The sequence below is a fragment of the Phacochoerus africanus genome, chromosome 9 (assembly GCF_016906955.1).
Source record: "Phacochoerus africanus isolate WHEZ1 chromosome 9, ROS_Pafr_v1, whole genome shotgun sequence".
In the NCBI taxonomy this organism is placed as follows: Eukaryota; Metazoa; Chordata; class Mammalia; order Artiodactyla; family Suidae; genus Phacochoerus; species Phacochoerus africanus.
In genome coordinates this window covers 91111778-91132741 of record NC_062552.1, presented here as the reverse complement: position 1 = coordinate 91132741, position 20964 = coordinate 91111778, and the positions used below count along the sequence as shown (strand labels likewise).

The 20964-nt window shown below is 44.1% G+C and overlaps 1 protein-coding gene across 2 annotated transcripts in view; it reads right to left on the bottom strand.

Moving 5' to 3' along the window:
• The window catches only part of MTHFD1 (methylenetetrahydrofolate dehydrogenase, cyclohydrolase and formyltetrahydrofolate synthetase 1), a 61809-nt gene that overhangs the window by 21146 nt on the left and 19699 nt on the right, over positions 1-20964 (bottom strand). The window contains exons 3-16 of one of the 2 annotated variants that reach the window (XM_047797888.1): positions 20018-20077; positions 19084-19137; positions 17782-17918; positions 17566-17666; positions 14489-14625; positions 12937-13048; positions 8377-8504; positions 7536-7633; positions 7184-7357; positions 6138-6274; positions 3971-4017; positions 3238-3345; positions 3021-3095; positions 45-147 (exon numbers count right to left, since the gene is read on the bottom strand). In XM_047797888.1, the coding sequence (XP_047653844.1) occupies positions 45-147; positions 3021-3095; positions 3238-3345; positions 3971-4017; positions 6138-6274; positions 7184-7357; positions 7536-7633; positions 8377-8504; positions 12937-13048; positions 14489-14625; positions 17566-17666; positions 17782-17918; positions 19084-19137; positions 20018-20077 (1471 nt within the window). Of the gene's footprint in view, positions 1-44; positions 148-3020; positions 3096-3237; positions 3346-3970; positions 4018-6137; positions 6275-7183; positions 7358-7535; positions 7634-8376; positions 8505-12936; positions 13049-14488; positions 14626-17565; positions 17667-17781; positions 17919-19083; positions 19138-19999; positions 20078-20964 lie in introns of both variants that reach the window. The other variant, XM_047797887.1, reaches the window with a different exon arrangement.

Genomic DNA, 20964 nt, shown 5'->3' with positions numbered 1-20964 from the left:
TGCAGTATAACCAAACAAATGGGCTATGCACACTGCTCTGGTACCTCTTTGCCAAGTAATAGTTTCTGGATCAATGTCCAATCTTGCAAATCTGTTTATCTCTTCATCTGTCAGTGTGGTAGGGTCAGTCTTTTCAATGCCTAGTCTCTGAAGAGGAAGGAAAATTAAAACAAAAGTAAGACAAAACAAAAGCAGATTAAAAAAATTTTAATCCCTATCTCCAGGTAGGTCCCCTCTCCCCCTGGAAATATAGTTCAGAAGGGAAAACTATGATCCCTTTGGCTAAATCTTTACTTCCCTCTCACACATGTATAAGGGTGTAGTTAACATGTCTCGATCACTGAGTACCAGAGGCATTTTCCTAAACCAGAGCCTTATGTAAGCGCAGTGACCAAAAAAGTGTTTCACCTAACTCACCACATGCATATATATTGAAGAGATGTGCAGAGCTTTTTCAAACAATTGAGAAGTCCAATTCAAATGCAAAATTTGCAAGAGCACACATAAATATCAATCAATAAAAATCAATGTAAATCACATTCACATGCTTTTAAAAAACAGTGGGATGACTTTCTGAATACATTTAAAAGGATAAATAGTCCTTTTAAGGCAAAGGAAGAAAAGAGACGTTGCTAACATAATTTATGCTTTTTAAGTAGCTCTGTTCTTTCACTGCCCTCTTACTGTTCCAAAAGGCACAGAAGGGTTATTCTCTTCTTCCTCATAAAACTTGGAAATTTGTTTATTTACAATGTGTACCATGGTCATATCCAAACAGAAACAGAAAATGCCTGTAAAATGAACTCTCTTACAACTCATGGTAGATCTGAGTGGCCCCAGCAAGCCCTATCCTCCCATAGTCCCCTTCCTATGCTACCAGGACTTTGTGCCCTCGGGCTTGCCAAATACCCTCACAAGCCTATAACATGCCACTGTATACAGAAGGCAGTAAAACCCTCAGTCGTTAAACTGAGGATGTGCTGCTAAGAACCCACTCCTTTTTTTTTTTTCTTTTTTTTTCCCTAGGGCTGCACCTGTGGCATGTGGAGGTTTCCTACGCTAGGGGTCTAATCAGGGCTATAGCTGCTGACAGCCACAGCCACAGCCACAGCCATGCAGGATTTGAGCCACGTCTGCAATCAACACCACAGCTCATGGCAAAGCCGGGTCCTTAACCCACTGAGCAAGGCCAGGGATCGAACCTGTGTCCTCATGGATGCTAGTCAGATTCGTTAACCACTGAGCCACAACAGGAATCCCGAGAACCCACTCTTGACTGAGCACCCAGGACAGATTGATAACAGTGCAAGAGAGGATGCTCGGGGACCAGGAACCAGGAAACTGACATTCTAGTTCCAACCTGGTGAGGGGTGCTGTGGCCATGGACAAGTCCCTAGATTTCATAGCCTAAAGCTTCTTAAAGGAACATTTAAACATTTAGTCTAGCCCCTCTCCACATCTGACAGAAAGTTCCACCAGCAAAGTTAAGATTAGAAGTTGTCTGATCTTTCTATGGCACTTGCTGCCTTGCAGAGCACAATTCTTTTATGAAACAGTGTAACAGCTGATTTACCTTATGCATAGGATAGAGGGAGGGAGTGGTGAAAACAAGAGAAGCTAAGAAATATCAAACTGCGTAAAAGCCACTTTGCCTCAAGTCCAGAAAATAAATATATAAAAATAGTGACAGAACTGTAAAGCAAAAAACAACTACTGCATCTGGGTAAAGGGGAGTTTTGTGTACTACTCTTAATAGCATCAAAATATAAAGTGGCAAAAACATTAAAAATAAGGTGAGTATAAGTACTATTGATAACGAGCCAGCACATACTATTTATTGACTGCCAGGTGGTCTAAAGAATATTTATAGATATATACCATTTTTTCATATGTAAAATTAACACAAGAATGTATTTTTGTGTGGTTTTTTTTTTTTTTGCTTTTGTTTTTTTGAATTTCTGGGTCATATGATATAGTGTATGTTTAATAACTCTATTTTTGTAATAGAAGTTCATATGGAAGTTCCTATGTGGCATATAGAAGTTCCCTGACCGGGGTCTAATGGGAGCCGTAGCCGCTGGCCTATGCCACAGTCACAGCAACGTGGGATCCAAGCCACGTCTGTGACCTACACCACAGCTCATGGTAACACTGGATCCTTAACCCACTGAGCTAGGCCAGGGATCAAACGTGCATCCTCATGGATACTAGTCAGATTCATTTTCGCTGAGCCACGACAGGAACTCTATTTTTTTATTTTATTTTTAAAACTCCCTTGTACTACCCCTTTAAAGTCACACCCTTCCCCAGTCCATTAAGATCCTTTAACCCACTGCACCAGGCCAGGGATCGAACCGGCATCTCCACAAGGACCTGAGCTACTGCAGTCGGATTCTTAACCCACTGTGCCATAGAGGGAACTCTCATTCATTCCTTTTTATTGCATGGATATACCAGTTTGTTTACCCATTCATAAAGACATTTAGGTTGTTTCTGGATTTTGAAGATTATTATAGAGCTGGTAAAAAAATTCATGTTTTTTGTATGATCACAAGTTTGAATTTCTCTTGGGTACACAGCTAGGAGTGGAATTTCTGGGTCATGTGATATAGTGTATGTTTACTAACTACACATTTGTAATAGAGGTTCAAATAAAATAACAGAAGTAACCGTTCTTGATTAAAGTCCTGATGCTGAGAATAGTAAGTACACAAACTCCATAAGCTTCTATGCTGCCAGGCTGACACCTTGAATTCTACAACCATGCTATGATGGAAGTGTCATTCTTCTTAGCTGAGAGCAGGTTGTCAGTGCTCTCTCTATTCCAGGACTAACCACTAAAAGTTCATAGATACATGAGAAATAACCTCTACCATCAATCTTTGCTTTGCCTATCATGACCTTCTAAGTATGGTCACGGATGAACTGGATCCAGAACAGGTTACTCTAAGGAGATTGTCATCTCTTTACCAATTATCCAATTTCACACAGTATCAACAATGAAGAAGGGAAGAGCTTACCCACAGCCTCCGGAGTTGGATATCAGAGAACTTTCTCACTCCATTTACTGATGGCACCAAACGATTAAAGAGAGCCTTAAAGAAAAGGAGGAAAAGGGATTTTCCATGAGAGGAACACCACTGCCTTGCTCTCTGCATTACTGGCACCGGAGGGCTCAGCATTAATTTGAGGCCTTCAAACCTTTCCAAAGTGCTTGGCGGGGCGTCAGCAGCCTACCTTGTCTGTCTGGGTCTGTTCATGGAACATCCGGGCATCGATGGCTGCAGCAACAAGGTTATTAGCTGCGGTGATGGCGTGGATGTCACCAGTGAGGTGGAGATTAAACTACAAAAGGGCAGAAACCACATCAATCTTCTAAGTTCTCTGCATCTTTCCAACACTCATTCTAGTAAAACCAAACCAATCCCTACATTAAACCCAATGGAAAATTGACGGCACCACAGCCAGTGGACAAATGCCCAACACAGGTAGCTCTTAAAAACAAATGACTGTTTGTCCTCAGAAGGTACTATGATTTCCCCTAAGAGACATGTCCAAAAACCACAAGCACCACACCACTGGGATCAACAGCAACACTGGATTAGTAGGAATACACTCAAGTCCTTTAAACAGTGAGCAAGCAGTACCCTGGGGTAGCACAACTCCATGCCTCTACGTTGCACCCACTTCTGTGGTTATTACTTTGAGTTCACTTCATGATGGTTCTTCTCTATCTCATGCTTCATTTAATCACTTAAAATGATTATATCCACTGAAAGCCTTTGAAGTCCTTGTCATGTCAAAAAACGAAGCTGTTTAAAAGTTTGCAAATTAGGATTTTCTCCTTAAATAGTGCTTCTGCTGAACAAACAAGTCATAGGCCTACTAAGATCTCTACAATAAAGTTTCAACTTGGGAAGGAAAAATTACAATAAGATGTCTGGTTCAACCACATCCCGGACCACGTTACCTCTTCCATAGGAATGACCTGTGAGTAGCCACCGCCTGCAGCGCCACCTAGAGGACAGGTCAAGGGTGAGAACACATGTTAAGTGTGTTTCTCCACGACTTGGAAGTCAATAAAGGCAAATTGGTTTTTGTAACTGCTGGGCATATTATTACTCTTTTTTTTTTTTTTGCCTTTTTGCCATTTCTTGGGCCGCCCCCGCGGCATATGGAGGTTCCCAGGCTAGGGGTTGAATCGGAGCTGTAGCCCCCGGCCTACGCCAGAGCCACAGCAACGCGGGGTCCGAGATGCGTCTGTGACCTACACCACAGCTCATGGAAACGCTGGATCCTTAACCCACTGAGCAAGGCCAGGGATTGAACCCGCAACCTCATGGTTCCTAGTCGGATTCGTTAACCACTGCGCCACCATGGGAACTCCTTATTATTCTTTTTGTGTGTGTGCATATTATTTATTTACTTGTTACAACCATTTGCACAGAGTTGATCGAGTGGTTTTCTAATTTTCTTTACCAAGCCAAGTCACTTGGTCTTGTTCTTGCTGAAGAGTCTCTCAAGTGAAATCGGAATCTAAAAGCATGAACACGTACATACCTACTCATTATCTTTAGAAACAGGTTCCCCGTGATTCCTAACATTTTTTCAAAGACCCAGCTGACAGTTACATAAGGCAAACCTGTTCAATTTCCTATTTTCATAAATGCTATTCTGGCATTTTAAAAAAGGGAATATTTAAAATACATACACCGACAGAGACTGCAATTCTTCTTAAATAGGACACATATGTTAGAAAACAGCTTAACTGCTAGATTTTTTGCTGGCCCATTTGGGTTAGTAACCAAAAGCCAGTAAAAAAAAAAAAAAAAAAAAGTCCAGGTTATCAGTGAGATAAATGTCAGTTTGAGGTAGAGATTTCATGCGGGCTTCTGTGTGAGGCAGAAATCACACAACGAAAATGGGTCACCTTGTGATAAAAGCAAAAGGAGAGTGTTGCGTTCAGTAAGCAGAGCAAGGGAAGAGGCTCATTCTGAATCAAAGGGGTTGTTAAGACAGACTCAAAAGCAGAACTAAATCAACACGCTTAAATATCAAACTAACAGGCTTAAGAAGGGCCAAGGCAGACCCCATGTCAACATTTGTTGTAATCGCCAGAACAAGCAGGATATGGGATACCCTAGCACGAAATGATGAGGCTGGCTCTGAGAACCTAGTATAACTAACACAAATAATTTTTTTTTTGTCTTTTGTCTTTGTTGTTGTTGTTGTTGTTGCTATTTCTTGGGCCGCTCCCACGGCATATGGAGGTTCCCAGGCTAGGGGTCTAATCGGAGCTGTAGCCCCCGGCCTACACCAGAGCCACAGCAACGCGGGATCCGAGCCGCGTCTGCAACCTACACCACAGCTCACGGCAACGCCGGATCGTTAACCCACTGAGCAAGGGCGGGGACCGAACCCGCAACCTCATGGTTCCTAGTCGGATTCGTTAACCACTGCGCCACGACGGGAACTCCCACAAATAATTTTAATAAAAGAACACGTTTGCAGTACTGCAGCTATCAAAACTGAAGGTGAAGTGCGGTTACTGGTGTTTTCATCTCATCAGAAGAAACCTTGTGTTGATGATATCGTCTGAGAGCTAGAAATAGGCAGGTGCTCACACTTGATGACAGTGCCTTGACCCACTTACCTCTCAAGTCCCAGTTGCCGCTACTGTAAATGGTAATAATACTACTTTATAGGAGAAGTTAAAATAATAGGCATACACTGCTTAGCACAAAACCTGGCACAAAGTCTACACTCAATGAACACAGGCTTTTCTTATTCCCACAGGGTGAAACAGCTGTAAGGTTTGTCTGTCTCTAGAAAATCAGCATCGTGATCGGTAGCTGTGATTACCTTTATTGTCGCTGTGACAGCGGACTAGCAGTCATAGAAAAGCATCCCGGCTACATAGTGCCCATCCCAGGGAATCCCAGTGCAGTGTCAGAGGGTGACAGCAGGGTTTGGGGTGATCCAAGGAAAGCCTTCACCAGAAGCACCTCAACAGGGGATGCGACAAAGATGTTCCTGGTGTCTAAATAAGTTGAAGACCCCCCCAGACACTCATGGGCCAAGTGCGCCAGGAAGAATGAAGGAGAGGGAGGTGGCCCCAGGTCTGGTCCCACTAATACCTTTTATTCCAAAGGTGGGGCCCTGGGAAGGCTGTCGCACACACGCGAAGACGTTCTGATGGAGATGGGCGCCAAGGGCCTGTACCAGCCCAATCGTGGTTGTGCTTTTCCCCTCTCCCAGGGGAGTTGGAGTTATGCTTCAAGAGGAGCGCAAAAGACGAACATTAAGTTTATGTGAATTAGGAGTTCCCGTAGTGACTCAGCAGAAACGAATCTGACTGGTATCCATGAGAACACAGGTTCGATCGATCCCAGGCCTTGCTCAGTGGATTCAGGATCTGGCATTGCTGCGAGTTGTGGTGTAGGTCGCAGACGAGGCTCGGATCCTGTGTGCCTGTGTCTGTGGCTGTAGCTCTGATTCGACCCCTAGCCTGGGAACCTCCATATGCTGTGAGAGTGGACCTCAAAAGACAAAAAAAAAAAAACAAAAAAAACAAAAAAAAAGTTTATGTGAATTAAATTTATGTGTATCACTAAGTCGAATCTAACGGATCCTAGACGACTCTTAATCTGAATACTCAGAAAGATGAAAAATCAAGGGGATCTTTTGCAAGAGTCTTAGCTGTAACTTCTCAGTTTTAAATTAAAGACTTCTGCACTTTAGCTCTTCTGATTGTTAGGGGAAAATATACTTTACTTTGTAAGAGAAACTGTTATCATTTTAATTTCTCAGTTTAGCCTCAAAAACTAGCTTTCATATGCAACGCAGTAGAGGCAAAAAAAAAAAAAGACTGCTCAACAGATCTACAGAATTAATGACTACGGGTTTAAAAAAAAAAAAAAAAAGGCAGTTCCATCTGATGATCAGGTTTTAAGGCCCCAATTCCTCCACCTACTAGATGAATAACCTTGACAAATCTTCTCATTTCTGCAGGGTTACAACCTACTCATAACTCCTAGCATTGCTGTAAGGATCAAATTTGATAAAATACATGCAAAAATGCCAAAACCAAATGAAAGGAATTTACATGCTAAGTGCAAATGCAACCCCTGGTATAATGATAATCAGGATTAAGATTCAATTGGCAAATGAACAAAAACCATACCCAGTCACCACCACATATTTCCCGTCAGGCTGGTGCTTCAGGCGTTCCAGGGACGACAGCAGGACCTTGGCCTTGGTTTCACCATATAATTCTACCTCTTCAGAGAACAAACCAATTTCTCGAGCCAGGTTACCAATGGGCTTTGGCTTGCAAGACCGTGATATATCAATGTCACTTAGAAGACATATAAAAAAGAGTATCACTCTTTATTCAGTGAATTTAATTAATCCCATCCTAGTAATGCCCCACCCCAACAACTGATGGTGCTTTCAGAGGGGGCATACACATAACCATGGCATCCATCAGCTAAAACTCCACAAGCCAGCTTGAAACCAGTAAAATTTTGTTTTACCTTGGCACAGGTGTCTTGAGGTTAAGTTTGTTATACTGAATGATCCACTTTCCTGGCCTAAATTTCTCCAGGAAATGCTCCGCACTCTCCACTGTGCTCTAAACAAAAATGACATAAGTGGAACTGAGACAAGGTGATGATTTTTAACCTCCACCTAAATGCCTAATCCCAGTCACTTAAGTTCAATCACAAAATGAACAACTCTCGATCCACCTATTAACATGCTTCAATTACAGGCCAGCGTTTTCAGGCAGCGTCTACGCCCTGGGCTGCCTGCCTCTCCCCCACCAGCCGGTGTGTGCTAAAAAGGGCAAGGAGGAGTTCCCACTGTGGCTCAGAGGAAACGAACCCAACTAGTATCTATGAGGATGTGGGTTCGGTCCCTGGCTCCGCTCGTGGATTAAGGATCTGGCATTGCCCAGAGCCCTGAGGTAGGTCTCAGATGCAGCTCGGATCTTATGTTGCAGTGGCTGTGGAGTATACCAGCAGCTGCAGCTCCAATTTGACCCCTAGCCTGGGGACTTCCTTACACAGTTGGGTGCGGATCTAAAAAAAAAAAAAAAAAAAATCCAAAACAGACTGAGGGAAGCCAGGGTGTTTGTACTTTTCCTCCCTGAAGTTATCACATTCCAAAGTAAATCAGTCGTGCTGTCCCTACTTTCCTGATTCTAATATGACTGATTCTACTTCTCTGGTCTTCCATTTCCTTTTTTTCCTCAAAAGATTCACATCCTTACTTAGATTCTGAGTGGGTTCTATGATATTTCTACTTGGGGAAACACAATACCTGGAATTCTATTAGTTTCGAAAAACTATCATAGAAACTTCCATTCACACGCACCTGCATTAGCATTGCCACGGTCATGGGCCCAACGCCACCAGGAACAGGAGTGATGAAGCCCGCCCTCTCCTTGGCCTCGCTGTATGCCACGTCTCCCACAATTCTTTTCCCACTTGGTTTTGTATCATCTGGTCAAGGGGGGAAAAAAAAAAATCAAAGCACAGCCTCAGAACTGCAATCCTGGTGTTTATTTCTAGGTTATGACAATTATGATAGCTTGTTCCCAAAAACGAAGTCAAGTTTAGGGCAGGTAGTCCCATCTGGCTCGAGTGCCTACTTTATAGCTATGGGATGACAGGTGTTTGTTATTTATTCGGGAGAAACTTATTTTACCTGCAAAATTCCACAAGATGCTTAAGTGGTTTTTCAGAACCAGGAGAATCCTTTTGTCATCTGTCAGGTGGCAAATACAAATAAAATACCAGCTGCCTTTTATTTTTAAAATCAACTATCCAACATTTAATGAGCACCTTTTAAAATTAATTTGCCAAGGCGTTCAAAGGAATTTTTGGGTGCACAAAGCTCCAACTATATCACAGCTGCTGGATACCGTTTCTACAGCAACTGTCAGCATTTTTGTAAGCTCCAGGCATGAGCTGGAAGAACAATTCAACATCTAATTCCAAAGACAAGCAGCTACTTAAATGTATGCAAACGGCAAAGAATATAATTACACTTCCTTTCAAAGGATACAAGAACAACTACAAATCTTACCAGCAAAGAATAGCTATTCAGGAGAACAAAACCCTATGATGCACCATTGCTCACTCACACCAAGTACATTCTACACTTGGCTTCAGTATGTTTCTGGGAGGGGCTTGTGGCTCTTTGGCTTCCAGCTCAGGATCTGGTAGGATTTTAGCCATTTCACCCCGATCAGACTGCCACAACCAAGAGAGAAAGTCTCAAGGTTCAGCCAAAAAAAAAAAAAAAAAAGTCAAACTTAGGCAACCTAGGCTCCTAGGATCAGCTCTTCCACTAACTGTGAGTCTTCAGCCCTCCATGGGCTCCTTGATCAGAAGCCCAAAAGTGCAAAGAAGGATGAACCCTATTTCACAAGCTTGCCGAGAACTGAGTGACAAACCACATGTTTCTAGAGACTGCAAAAGCATTCTCCAAACATAAGGGTTTGCTCTTCCCATCCGAGACACGTATATATTTTCTACATATACTCTAAGGAGGTGGGGAATACAAGTCCTTGGGATGGTTTCAGGTTCCTAGATTACAGAGCAGCAAGTTATGCCTATGGCAGAACATTCCCTCTCAGCCACTAAGACTGTTTCAAAATGCCAAGGAAAGACAGCTGACGGCTGCCCCAAAGTCAGCTAAAAATACCCCTGCACTTCCTTCTATTTATGAATGTTAGTCACTTTCTCCCTGTGTCTCTCCATATACAGGAGACACGTCAATTACTGCACAACTTCATGCTGCACTGGCTGAGCCAGCTCTGCTCCTTAACCAAACTGCTGACCTGAGTATTCTCTGATGTACATACAGGGTTTCATGGACAGTGTGATGTGGTTGACAGAAAAGTGACCACGTCTCACTCTAAGCACATGGCTCAGCAACCAACAAATATGTATCTACCTCAGCCCTAACAGTCCTCTTGCATCAGAAACTATTAGTGCAAAACTACTAAAGATCCAGCTGAGCCCTGAGTCCTTCACGTGTAATGAGGGGATCCCAATAACAAGAGTCCAATATAGAAGCCACTAAGCTGGACAGACTGAGACTGGATTGGGGGGATAGGTGGGGAATCTCTTCCCCCCTTTCACAACCCTTCCAAATAAAGCACTGAACTATTAATTCCACCTTTCTTACAGTAGCATTAGGTAAGCCAAGCAGGAAGAACAAGCTCACATTTCTCTGGCCAAAACCTTCCCCTCTGCACTTGAACTTAAAAAACTTTTCAATGTTTTAAAAAAAATGCTTAAATTCAACAAAAAAATCCCTTAAAAATAAATAATGCTACATACCTTAATTCATCCTTAATTTGGAAAAAAGACTTAAGATGTTATCACTGAATGGACCATGCAAACAATTTAAATACTCAAAATATGAATCAAGAAGGGGCCCAGCTGTGGAACATGGAGCCTCAAAAATGAATATGTGTTGGAGTTCCCGTCGTGGCGCAGTGGTTAACTGAATCCAACTAGGAACCATGAGGTTGCGGGTTCGGTCCCTGCCCTTGCTCAGTGGGTTAACAATCCGGCGTTGCCGTGAGCTGTGGTGTAGGTTGCAGACGTGGCTCGGATCCCGCGTTGCTGTGGCTCTGGCGTAGGCCGGCGGCTACAGCTCCGATTCGACCCCTAGCCTGGGAACCTCCATATGCCGCGGGAGCGGCCCAAGAAATAGCAACAGCAACAACAACAACAACTACAACAACAAAAAAAAGGCAAAAAGACAAAAAAAAATGAATATGTGCAAAGCGCAGTCTTTATGTCCCCCAGCTCACCCACGGGTCTGTAAGACAGTGATTCTGCTGTCCTCGGGGAACAACAGCATCCAGCCTTATGGATACTTATTCACCTACAGGCCCAGAATCAGGAATAGTTCAGCTGACCAGGACGGAAGAAACTGCTTTGACCTTATCTGTATTGTACCATCTACGTGAGAAATACATGTGAAGAGCATGGGTGAGTGTCATATGTAAGTCAACATTTCATGACTGTCTGCAAGACTCAAGAGCCCCACCCAGCTGCTTCTTCCATCTCTCAAATCCAGTCCAAAAAAAAGAAAATGCCGAACTCAGAAATATGATACAGAAGATGCAAGGTTTTAAACCGAATGAGCTTGAATGTCACATTGCAAATATGAAAGCGAGGAGTTGCAGGAGAGCGATTTCTTTATCACCCATCAGAAAATTAAACTACAAGAAAACGAGTGATCAATTATGAGCTACTGTCTTGAAAGCATGGTCGAGTGGGAGGGAGGTTAAAAACGGTGAAGGCTTGACAGTGACTAATGTTCCTGGCAACTTTGTGTCTGTATTTCAAACTTGAGATGGAAAGGAGAAAAAAGAAGCTATGACTCCCTTCAACAATCCAACCGAGATGAGTGCCAGCAGGCAGAAGGTACAAGCTGGACGTGGCACTGCAGAGACCACTGCTCTCCACGGGCAGACTCGTGGAGAACAAGCATAGGACACCAAGCATCAGACACAGACAAGAAGAGAAACATCAAGTTCTGTGGGAGGGAGAGTGGGGAAGAGAAGGATTTTTTTCTTTCTTTTCTTTTTCTTTTTGGTTTTTTTAGGCCTGCACCTGCGGCATATGGAAGTTCCCAGGCTAGGGGTAGAATTGGACCTGCAGCCGCTGGCCTGCACCACAGCCACAGTGACTTGGGATCTGAGCCGCATCTGTGATCTACACCACAGCTCATCGCAACGCCAGATCTTTCACCACTGAGCAAGGCCAGGGATCGAACCCGCAACCTCATGGATATAGTTGGGTTCATTACCACTGAGCCCCAAAGGGAAACTGAGAAGGATTTTCAAAGAAAGGGAGATCATTTCTTGCTGAAGAGAAATCAGACAAGGTTTAAAAGAAAGAATGGACATGTCAGACAGAGAAGAAGTGGGGAGGAAGACACTGAAAGTAAAAATCAGAGCTGAACTTTACTCAACAGTGTAGGCCAAGACCTGAGGTGATGCCTGATGACGAAACGGCTGCCTGATTAAAGACTATTTCTTTTCTAAATCCATGAATATTCACTGAATTGTCCTTTCAGATTTTATGTTTGAAAACTGCATGATGAAACAACCTACTCCACTAAAGATGCAGGCAAAGGAGCTGCAAAGGACAAATGGGGCTTGTACAGGCAAGGGCAAGTGGTCCATTTCACAGCAATTTAAGAGAGGTATGCACAAAGCGCAGGTGAGAAAAAGGGCCGCAGAGGCGGCTGGAACTACTACGGGGCTAAGGAGTCTGACAAGTAATGTGGGAGAAAGAGGCTCACGGGTCCACATCAAGACCTGTAAATGGGGCAAGAGCACACGGGAGGGTCTAAATGGGAACCAGCTGGTAGCAGGGAGACCAGGGAGAAATTCCCAGCAGTGTATCCAGCAGAGGGGGACACTCAGCAGTTGTCACTGCAAAGCCCTAACTGGAGGGCTCTTGCAGAATGAGTTCCTCTCCTAGAGTCTCACAGCACCTTGCAAAGACCACACCATGGTGTGGTTTTTTTTTTTTTTTTGGCTACACCCACAGCATGTGGAAGTTCCTGGGCCAGGAATCAAATCTGCACCACCACAGGGACCTGAGCCACTGTAGTAATAACTCCAGATCCTTAACCGGCTATACCACAAAGGAACTCTCCTCTTACCCTCCTCCCATCCTCTCCTCGGACAAAGTCATCTGGGGACAGCACAGCGCACTGGCCAAAACCACAGGCTCTGCCTGTGAGGGGTGACCGTGCCATCCAGTGCAGGCACCCATGGGTGCGCTGATGGCTCTGAACCTTAGTACTTCAAGCCCAAAATGGGACAAGGGGTTCCCAGTGGGGCCTTCATCTTCCTCTGCCCAGTCCCAGGAACCACCTGCCTCCTCCAGCAACACTCACCTGGGACACAATTGATGCCACAGTCAATGACTACCGCTCCTGGCTTGATCCACTCCCCTTTCACCATTTCGGGCTTACCAGCTGCAACCACCACGATGTCACCTTTATTTACCTAGGGAAAGAGGGCCCTGACTTCAGAAACTGAGCCAGTGAAACATAAAAAAAAAAAAAAGATCTAGAAAGCGGAAAGGACAGCCCCAAGCTTTGTATGAAATTCTCATTGTCAGGAGTTCCCTTTGTGGTTCAGTGGTTAACGAACCCAACTAGGATCCATGAGATTGCAGGTTTGGCCTCCATCAGTGGGTTAAGAATCCGGCGTTGCCGTGAGCTGTGGTATAGGTCACAGATATGGTTCAGATCCCATGATGCTGTGGCTGTGGTGTAGGCCAGAGGCTGTAGCTCCAATTTGACCCTAGCCTGTGAACTTCCATATGCCATGGGTGCAGCCCTAGAAAGCAAAAAAAAAAAAAAAAAAGAAGAAATTCTCATTGTCATTAGTTCTCTTAAGCAGGCCACACATTGTCTCTGACAGCTCTCTGTATACTGTGCTCATTCCTACACATGTTAAAATCTAGATATTTTCCTGAATGGGCAACATGATGAGAACCTACACAGGAGGGTAGGAGCAGAGGCTTGGAGCCAAGGGCTGCGACGAAGTCCCTGAATTATAGGACATCTGGAGACTGCTCTATCTCCCCTAAAATGTGGGGACTACCGCCTGTCATTGCTTGGGGAGGACTAAAGAGCAGCCAGGCCTCTCCCCACATTTAAGAGACTGAGCTGTCAACGGGATGTGTCCATGTGACAGTGCCTGGACTCAGGAATCTGATGCAGGGATCACAAACAGCCTGGGACTGATGTCACAAGACCATTGTCTATTTCCCCCTCTGAGGCCACTGCTGTCATGTATTTGGGATCTGGCTGCTAGGAGTCAATGCCAGTTCCTATACTGCTTATCCCCATCTACCATGAGATGGACTAGTGGAGAAAGCCTAAAGTCAGAACAAAATCTGTATCAACTTGGGCACGTTTTAAATTTGAATTTGGAGTTCCTATTACGGCTCCGCAGAAATGAACCTGACTCGTATCCATGGGGATGCAGGTTTGATCCCTGGCCTTGCTTAGTGGGTTAACAACCCAGTGTTGCCATGAGCTGTGGTGTAGGTCACAGACGCTGCTTGGATCTGGTATTGCTGTGGCTGTGGCACAGACCAACAGTTGCGGCTCTGATTCGACCCCTAGCCAGAGAATTTCCATATGCCACACCTGTGGCCCGAAAAAAAAAAAAAGCAAAAAAAATTTAAAAATAAAAAAAATTGAATTTGTTTCTTCTTCTTGTAAAATAGACAAGAATCACAGAATCGGGATGGGGTTAAATTAGATGATACGGTAAAGTATAGGGCAGTTCTGGCACTTAAACGTTAGCTATTTTCATGATGGAAGAATCCCCACCACACATGGGAACCTGCATGCATGCACACATGCACTCTTGGGCTCAGGTACGTGCGCACAACACACACAAACACCTTCCACCCCACTCTGGACCCCTTACCTCCTCGTTTAGATTGGCAGTCTTGGAGTGGCAGGTGGTCACTGTGGCATGGTTCCACAGAAGCAAGTCATGCATCGGGGCACCCACTATTTTACTGCGCCCGATCACCACAGCCTGCCTCCCGGCAATCTGCACCCCTGAAAGGAGAGCCAGCGTGCATCAGAGAACTGCGGGACGCTGCCCGCCTTCACATGCCACCTAAATGGGAAAACTTAGAACAAGTGCACAGGAACAGGTTCTTAGCATCAGTCCTAAAACTGCTCCTTGTTTGGCAACTCAGGGTTTCAGCTACAAATTAGGACACAAGGACATGTGTCCTTCTTGCTGTGGGTTTTTGAGAGGAGCTTAAGCCAAGATCCATTCATTGAGTCATGAGAGTGGGAAGAAAACCCACACTCAAAGCAAAAAGAAACCCTGACATATACCTAAACAGCCATATGGAAGAGGACAGCAGATTAAATTACATGGGAGAAAGACAACCAACAGGGAGCCATAATAGGGTGGAGGGAAGGGAGGAAAACTAGATTCATGTCCGTAATTTAGTTCCTCATCCAAATTTCTCTTTTGGCTTAGGGCCTGAGCCACAGGGTTATCTGCAGGGAAGTGAAAAGGAGAATTTTAATGGTAGGAGAAAGCTTTCTTTTTGTTTACTTGGCACCCATTCTTCTGGCACCATCCCAACATCCTTTTCAGGACTGACCTACTCCACTGAGTGGAGATGGTGTGGGTGAGCACCCAAAGGTGGACGCATGACCAGAGTGCATCCTCTGGCTCACAAAGTCCATCCCATGACTGTCAGGGATGAGAACGAGCCACCACAAAGAGGGGAGCAGAGATAAGGTCCTGAGGGCTCCGCTGAAGGAGACTCTTGCTTAAGGCAGTTTGTGTTTAAATTGTGCTTCTGGAGTTCCCGTCGTGGCACTGGAGAAATGAATCCAACTAGGAACCATGAGGTTGCGGGTTCGATCCCTGGACTCGCTCAGTGGATTAAGGATCTGGCGTGGCTGTGGCTGTGGCATAGGCTGGCAGCTGTAGCTCTGATTTGACCCCTAGCCAGGGAACCTCCATATGCCACAGGTACGGCCCTAAAAAGCAAATAAATAAATAAAATTGTGCTTTTTGTGTAACATGAACTCCATCCAAAAAAAATAAGTTCTATAATGCTAACACCATGAATTAAATCCCTCAAAGTGTTAAGTGTTCAGAAAATATTTTACTATACTTTTGAGGGTTCAGTAAAGGATCTGAAGCTGCCTTAGAGCAAACGGTAGCTTCACTATGGTTGAGAGGAAGTGGGAAGCCTACAGCTGCTGCTGCGGCTCATGAGAGCTGTTTCCACCAGGTTGTAACACACTGTGTGCTAAACATGGGGTAGAGTACAAACTTAGTGGCAGGACTGACCAATAATAACTGTCCCAAGGCTTTGAGCTTGACCTTTGCTCGCCAGCCACAGAAAATCTGCACTTAGGTTAGCCAACACTTTCCACTTGAAATTTCTGATCCACTTCCTTTTTTTTTTTTGGTTTCGTTTTTTCTTTTTTTTCTTAATGATTTTTATTTTTTCCATTATAGTTGATTTACAGTGTCCTGTCAATTTCTACTGTACAGCAAAGTGACCCAGTCATACATAAATATATATATTCTTTTTCTCACATTATCTTCCATCATGTTCCATCACAAGTGACTAGATATATAGTTCCCTGTGCTATACAGCAGGATCTCACTGCTTACCAATTCTAAAGGCAACAGTTTGCATTTACTAACCCAAACTCCCAGCCCATCCCACTCCCTCCCCCTCCCCCTTGGCAACCATAAGTCTGTTCTCCAAGTCCATGAGTTTCTTTTCTGTGGAAAGGTTCCTTTGTGCTATATATTAGATTCCAGATATAAATGAAATCATATGGTATTTTTCTTTTTCTTTCTGACTTACTCTACTTAGTATGAAAGTCTCTAGTTCTATCCATGTTGCAAATGGCATTATTTTATTCTTTTTTATGGCTGAGTAGTATTCCTTTGTGTGTATATACATCTCCCAAATACATTCATCTGCTGTTGGACATTTGTTTCCATGTCTTGCTACTGTGAATAGTGCTACAAAGAACATAGGCGTGCATGTATCTTTCTCAATGAAAGTTTTGTCTGGCTATATGCCCAAGAGTGGGATTGCTGGGACATATGGTAGTTCTATATTTAGTTTTCTGAGGTACCTCCATACTGTTTTCCACAGTGGCTGTATCAATTTACAGTCCCACCAACAGCGTAGGAGGGTTCCCTTTTCTCCACACCCTCTCCGGCATGATTTATTGATTTGTTAATGATGGCCATGATCCACTTCCTTTAAACACGGTGCACATCCTCGTTAAAAAAAACCCTCGGCTAAAAAGTATTCATGATGAAATCAAGGCGTTCCCATCATGGCTCAGCAGAAATGAACCCAAGTAGTATCCATGAGGACTCGGGTTTGATCCCTGGCCTTGATCAGTGGGTTAAGGATCTGACATTCCCATGAGCTGTGGTGTAGGCTGCAGACACAGATTGGATCCTGCACTGCTGCGAATATGGTGTATAGGTTAGCAGCTACAGCACCGATTTGACTCCTAGCCTGGGAACCTCCATATGCTGCGATGCAGCCCTAAAAAGACAAAAAAAAAGAGAGAGAGAGATCCATTTCCAGGTGTCTGTCCAGTCCTAGAACTACGGTGGTGACTCAGTGTCCATTCTGGGGTGGGGACTTTTTACTCTGTACCCTTACAGACCATCTGAATCCTTATTACCACATAGGTCATTATTTCACTCAAAATAAATTGCTTTGAACTCAAATAACTCTGAGTTCAAATCTTAGCTCGGCTGCCTCTTGGACAAATTACTCAATCTTTCTGAGACTGTCTTCTCAGCTTTTAAACAATAAGAGTACCTACTTCATAGGGTTGTTGAGAGAACTGAGGCCCCTGCTAGACTGGTCCTTGTGGCAATCAAGCCCACTTACTTAGGGACCAGAGAGTACTTCCCCTATACCGCCAAAGGTCAAGACCAGGCCCCATGAAATGGTGCTTTTTTTTTGGCCAGGTGGTTTTTACCTGTCTGCTTGATGAGTTCCAAGCATCCTTTGGGTGTACAAGGGATGAAGCAGTCATTTAGGTCACCTCTAGCAAGTTTCCCAGCATTGATGCTAGTCAATCTAAAACAAGGAAAGTGAGAAGTGTCTTTACTCTTTAGAAGTAAAATGTGTTCCTAAAATAGAAAGATTATCATCAGAATCATGCATGTGGTACAGAAAGCCCAGCCACACTCACCCGTCCACATCCTTTTCGGGTGCAATAGCATTGATCAGTGCCTCTGTGTTAATAGGATTCTCTGAATCTAAAGGCAGCTGCAGTATGAACCCATGTACAGTGAGGTCTTCGTTTAAAGATGTAATGCACTTTAACACCTAAAAATAATACCGTGTACAATTTATCAACCACAGAGAAATCAAAAGGGTAGAGAAACACTTTACAAGACAAAGTCAGGCTGTCCCATGTCCACCTGAGAGCCTAATTGTAATCTTCTCAGAATGTATCTCGCCTTGGATCCCAAGATCAATTCTAACACAGAATGTGATCTTCAGGTGTCTGGTTAAGAAATCCCTCAAATAGGAGGTCCCGTCGTGGCTCAGCGGTTAATGAATCTGACTAGGAACCATGAGGTTGCAGGTTCGATCCCTGGCCTCGCTCAGTGGGTCAAGGATCTGCCGTTGCCATGAGCTGTGGTGAAGGTCACAGATGCGGCTCAGATCTGGCATGGCTGTGACTGTGGTGTAGGGCAGCAGCTGTAGCTCAGATTAGACCCCTAGCCTGGGAACCTCCATATGCCAAGGGTGCAGTCCTAAAAAAAGCAAAAAAAAAAAGAAAAAAGAAATTCCTCAAATAAAAGAGCTAAGAACTTTAATAACCTATTACTGTAATAGTAAAATCCATGTTACCACCCTCCAAATCAAGACTTCTGTGATGACAGAAATGTTCTATAACTTACACCTTACAATATAATAGTGGCTACTGAAATACTTGAAATGTGGCTAGCTCAACTGAGGAAATGAATTTTAAATATTGTTTCATTGAAATTAAATGGCCACATGGAGCTAGTGGCTATCCTGCTGGACAGAGCAGATGTAGAACACTGCCCTGACCTCAGAAAATTCTTTTTCTATCCTGCCCCCTCACAGTAATTCCCTACCTACAGGCAACCAAGTTCTGACTTTACTCACCGATAATCTGTTATGTCTATCTTCAAAACATCATATAAATAAAACATACATTTTGTTTCTAAGATGCAGATAACTATAAGCCAAGGATCAGTTTCTAATGAACCTTGCTGGTGACCTGGGAAGCAAACGATGCGGCAATCGCACCATGGGTACCAAATGTTTATACCTAGGACTGCCCCATTACTTACTCTGTGGATATTTTCAAAGATTTTTTAGAGGCCGAGTCTGTGAAGAAAGAATTACCTGGAGGTCCTTTGTGTACTGAAATGTATCAGTCCCTAAAGTTCCACTAAACCAAAGCCAGAGAGGAAAGCATCTCAGCTGCCTTAACAGCCGATCCCTAAGAGCTCACCTCAGATTCAGTGGCCGTTCGTGGTAACTTAATGTGCGTGGCTTTGATTCCAATCTGCAAGAAAGAACATTTAAAACAGGTACATGACAAGAGGACGTGAGACATGGACCCCTTTCTTCTATAGATGTGACTGCAACAACCAGGCAGTGGTAGGTGTCATTTCACCCTCGTATGTCCTGAGGAGAGAGTCTCTCATTTTGATCCATCCATCATCTACTTGCTAACTGTCACCACTGCACTTAAGCAGTTTCATGCTCACTCTTCCTGTTCTTGAGAAACAAGCAGATCACTGATTAGAAAACATTCCAGATGCAACATGCAACTAGAGATTCTGATACGAAGTGAAGTCAGAAAGAGAAAGACTACCATATGATATCACTTCTATGTGGAATCTGAAATATGGCACAGATGAACCTATCTATAGAAAAGAAATGGACTCACGGACATAGAGAACAGGTTTGTGGTTGCTAAGGGGGAGCGGGGCGGGAGTGGGATGGACAGGGAGTTTGGGGTTAGTAGGTACAGACCATTACATTTAGAGTGAATAAGCGATGAGGTCCTACTGTACAGCACAGAGCACCATATTCAATCTCTTGGGACAAAATGTGATGGAAGATAGCATGAGAAAATGAAATATATATGTATGTATGACAGAGTCACTATGCTGTACAGCAGAAATGAGCCCGACATTGTACATCAACTATAATTTTAAAAAAGAGAGAGAGAAGAAGAGGAAAAAAATTCCAGGGTAAACCAGACGCCAAAGCGCTGTCATCCATTTCTAACTTGCAAAATAGATAAACTAAAGTCTGCTGTGGGCGACAAAAGTTTTTGTGGGAGGAGCACCAAGGGCACGGGGTGACAGACAGGACCTGGGGAGGGGGAGGGGTGGGGGTGGAGGTGGGGGTGTTGGTACCGCTGTTCTGGGCTTTACCTCTTCAGCAGCCTTCAGTTTCACATTTATATAAAGATTAGAATCATCTCTGTTGCCAACCTAGAATAATAAAGACATGCAAATCAGATGATTAGGGAAAGACAAGGTGTATGGAAGAGCTTCTCAAATTTTAGTTTTGATAAAAGGAATGTTTCATTGTGAGACTCCTGTTACAGAGAATTTTACAGGAGAACAAGGAGAAAGTCGAGACAGCAGGAGGTTATTACCAATCCCTCCAGTAATCCAAAGCACTCCTAATTCCCACCTAAAAAGCCAAAAGAAAAGAAAAAGTAGGGGACACCGGCATCTACTTTGGAAATTAAGCAAGGGTGCTATAGGCCTGCCTAGAACATGTGGAATTTCTGCCTGCAGCTGAGACAATGCACCCGGACAACAGGGCACAGAGGGCTGAGGAATTATCAGCAGGCAAGAAGAAAACACCACAGCTCTGATGGCCATCCTGCACCCTCACCCACCTCTGGGGCAGTGGAAAGTTCCGAGACCGAGCCTCACAGGGGAGAGAAACCAGTGAGGGCGGATCTCATCCTCACTCCCACAGGACAGACACCTGTGCCAAGCAAAGGGCAGCCTGCTGCCTAGAGGCAGAGAGGAAAAAGCACACAGAAGCCAGATCCTCTGACATAGTCTGCTCTCTGTTTCTTTAATCACGGACACAGTTTCTCACTGTAATCATTTCTAAAATTGTATTTTACAAATATTTCCCCATGTTTCAGTGGTTGACATTTATCCTTTTCAAGGCTGAAGTTTGGTTTCTCCCAAAACACAGGAGGAAAAATGGTAGGTTCCTTGACACCAAAGGTAACCAATGCTCCTCTAAACAGGACAACCATGGAGAAAGAAGCTGGTCCCAGGAACAGATTATCTCCCATCCTGGGCATGGTGATACTGTTGCTGGAAGCTCCCCTCGGGCTCAAGGAACACAGCCA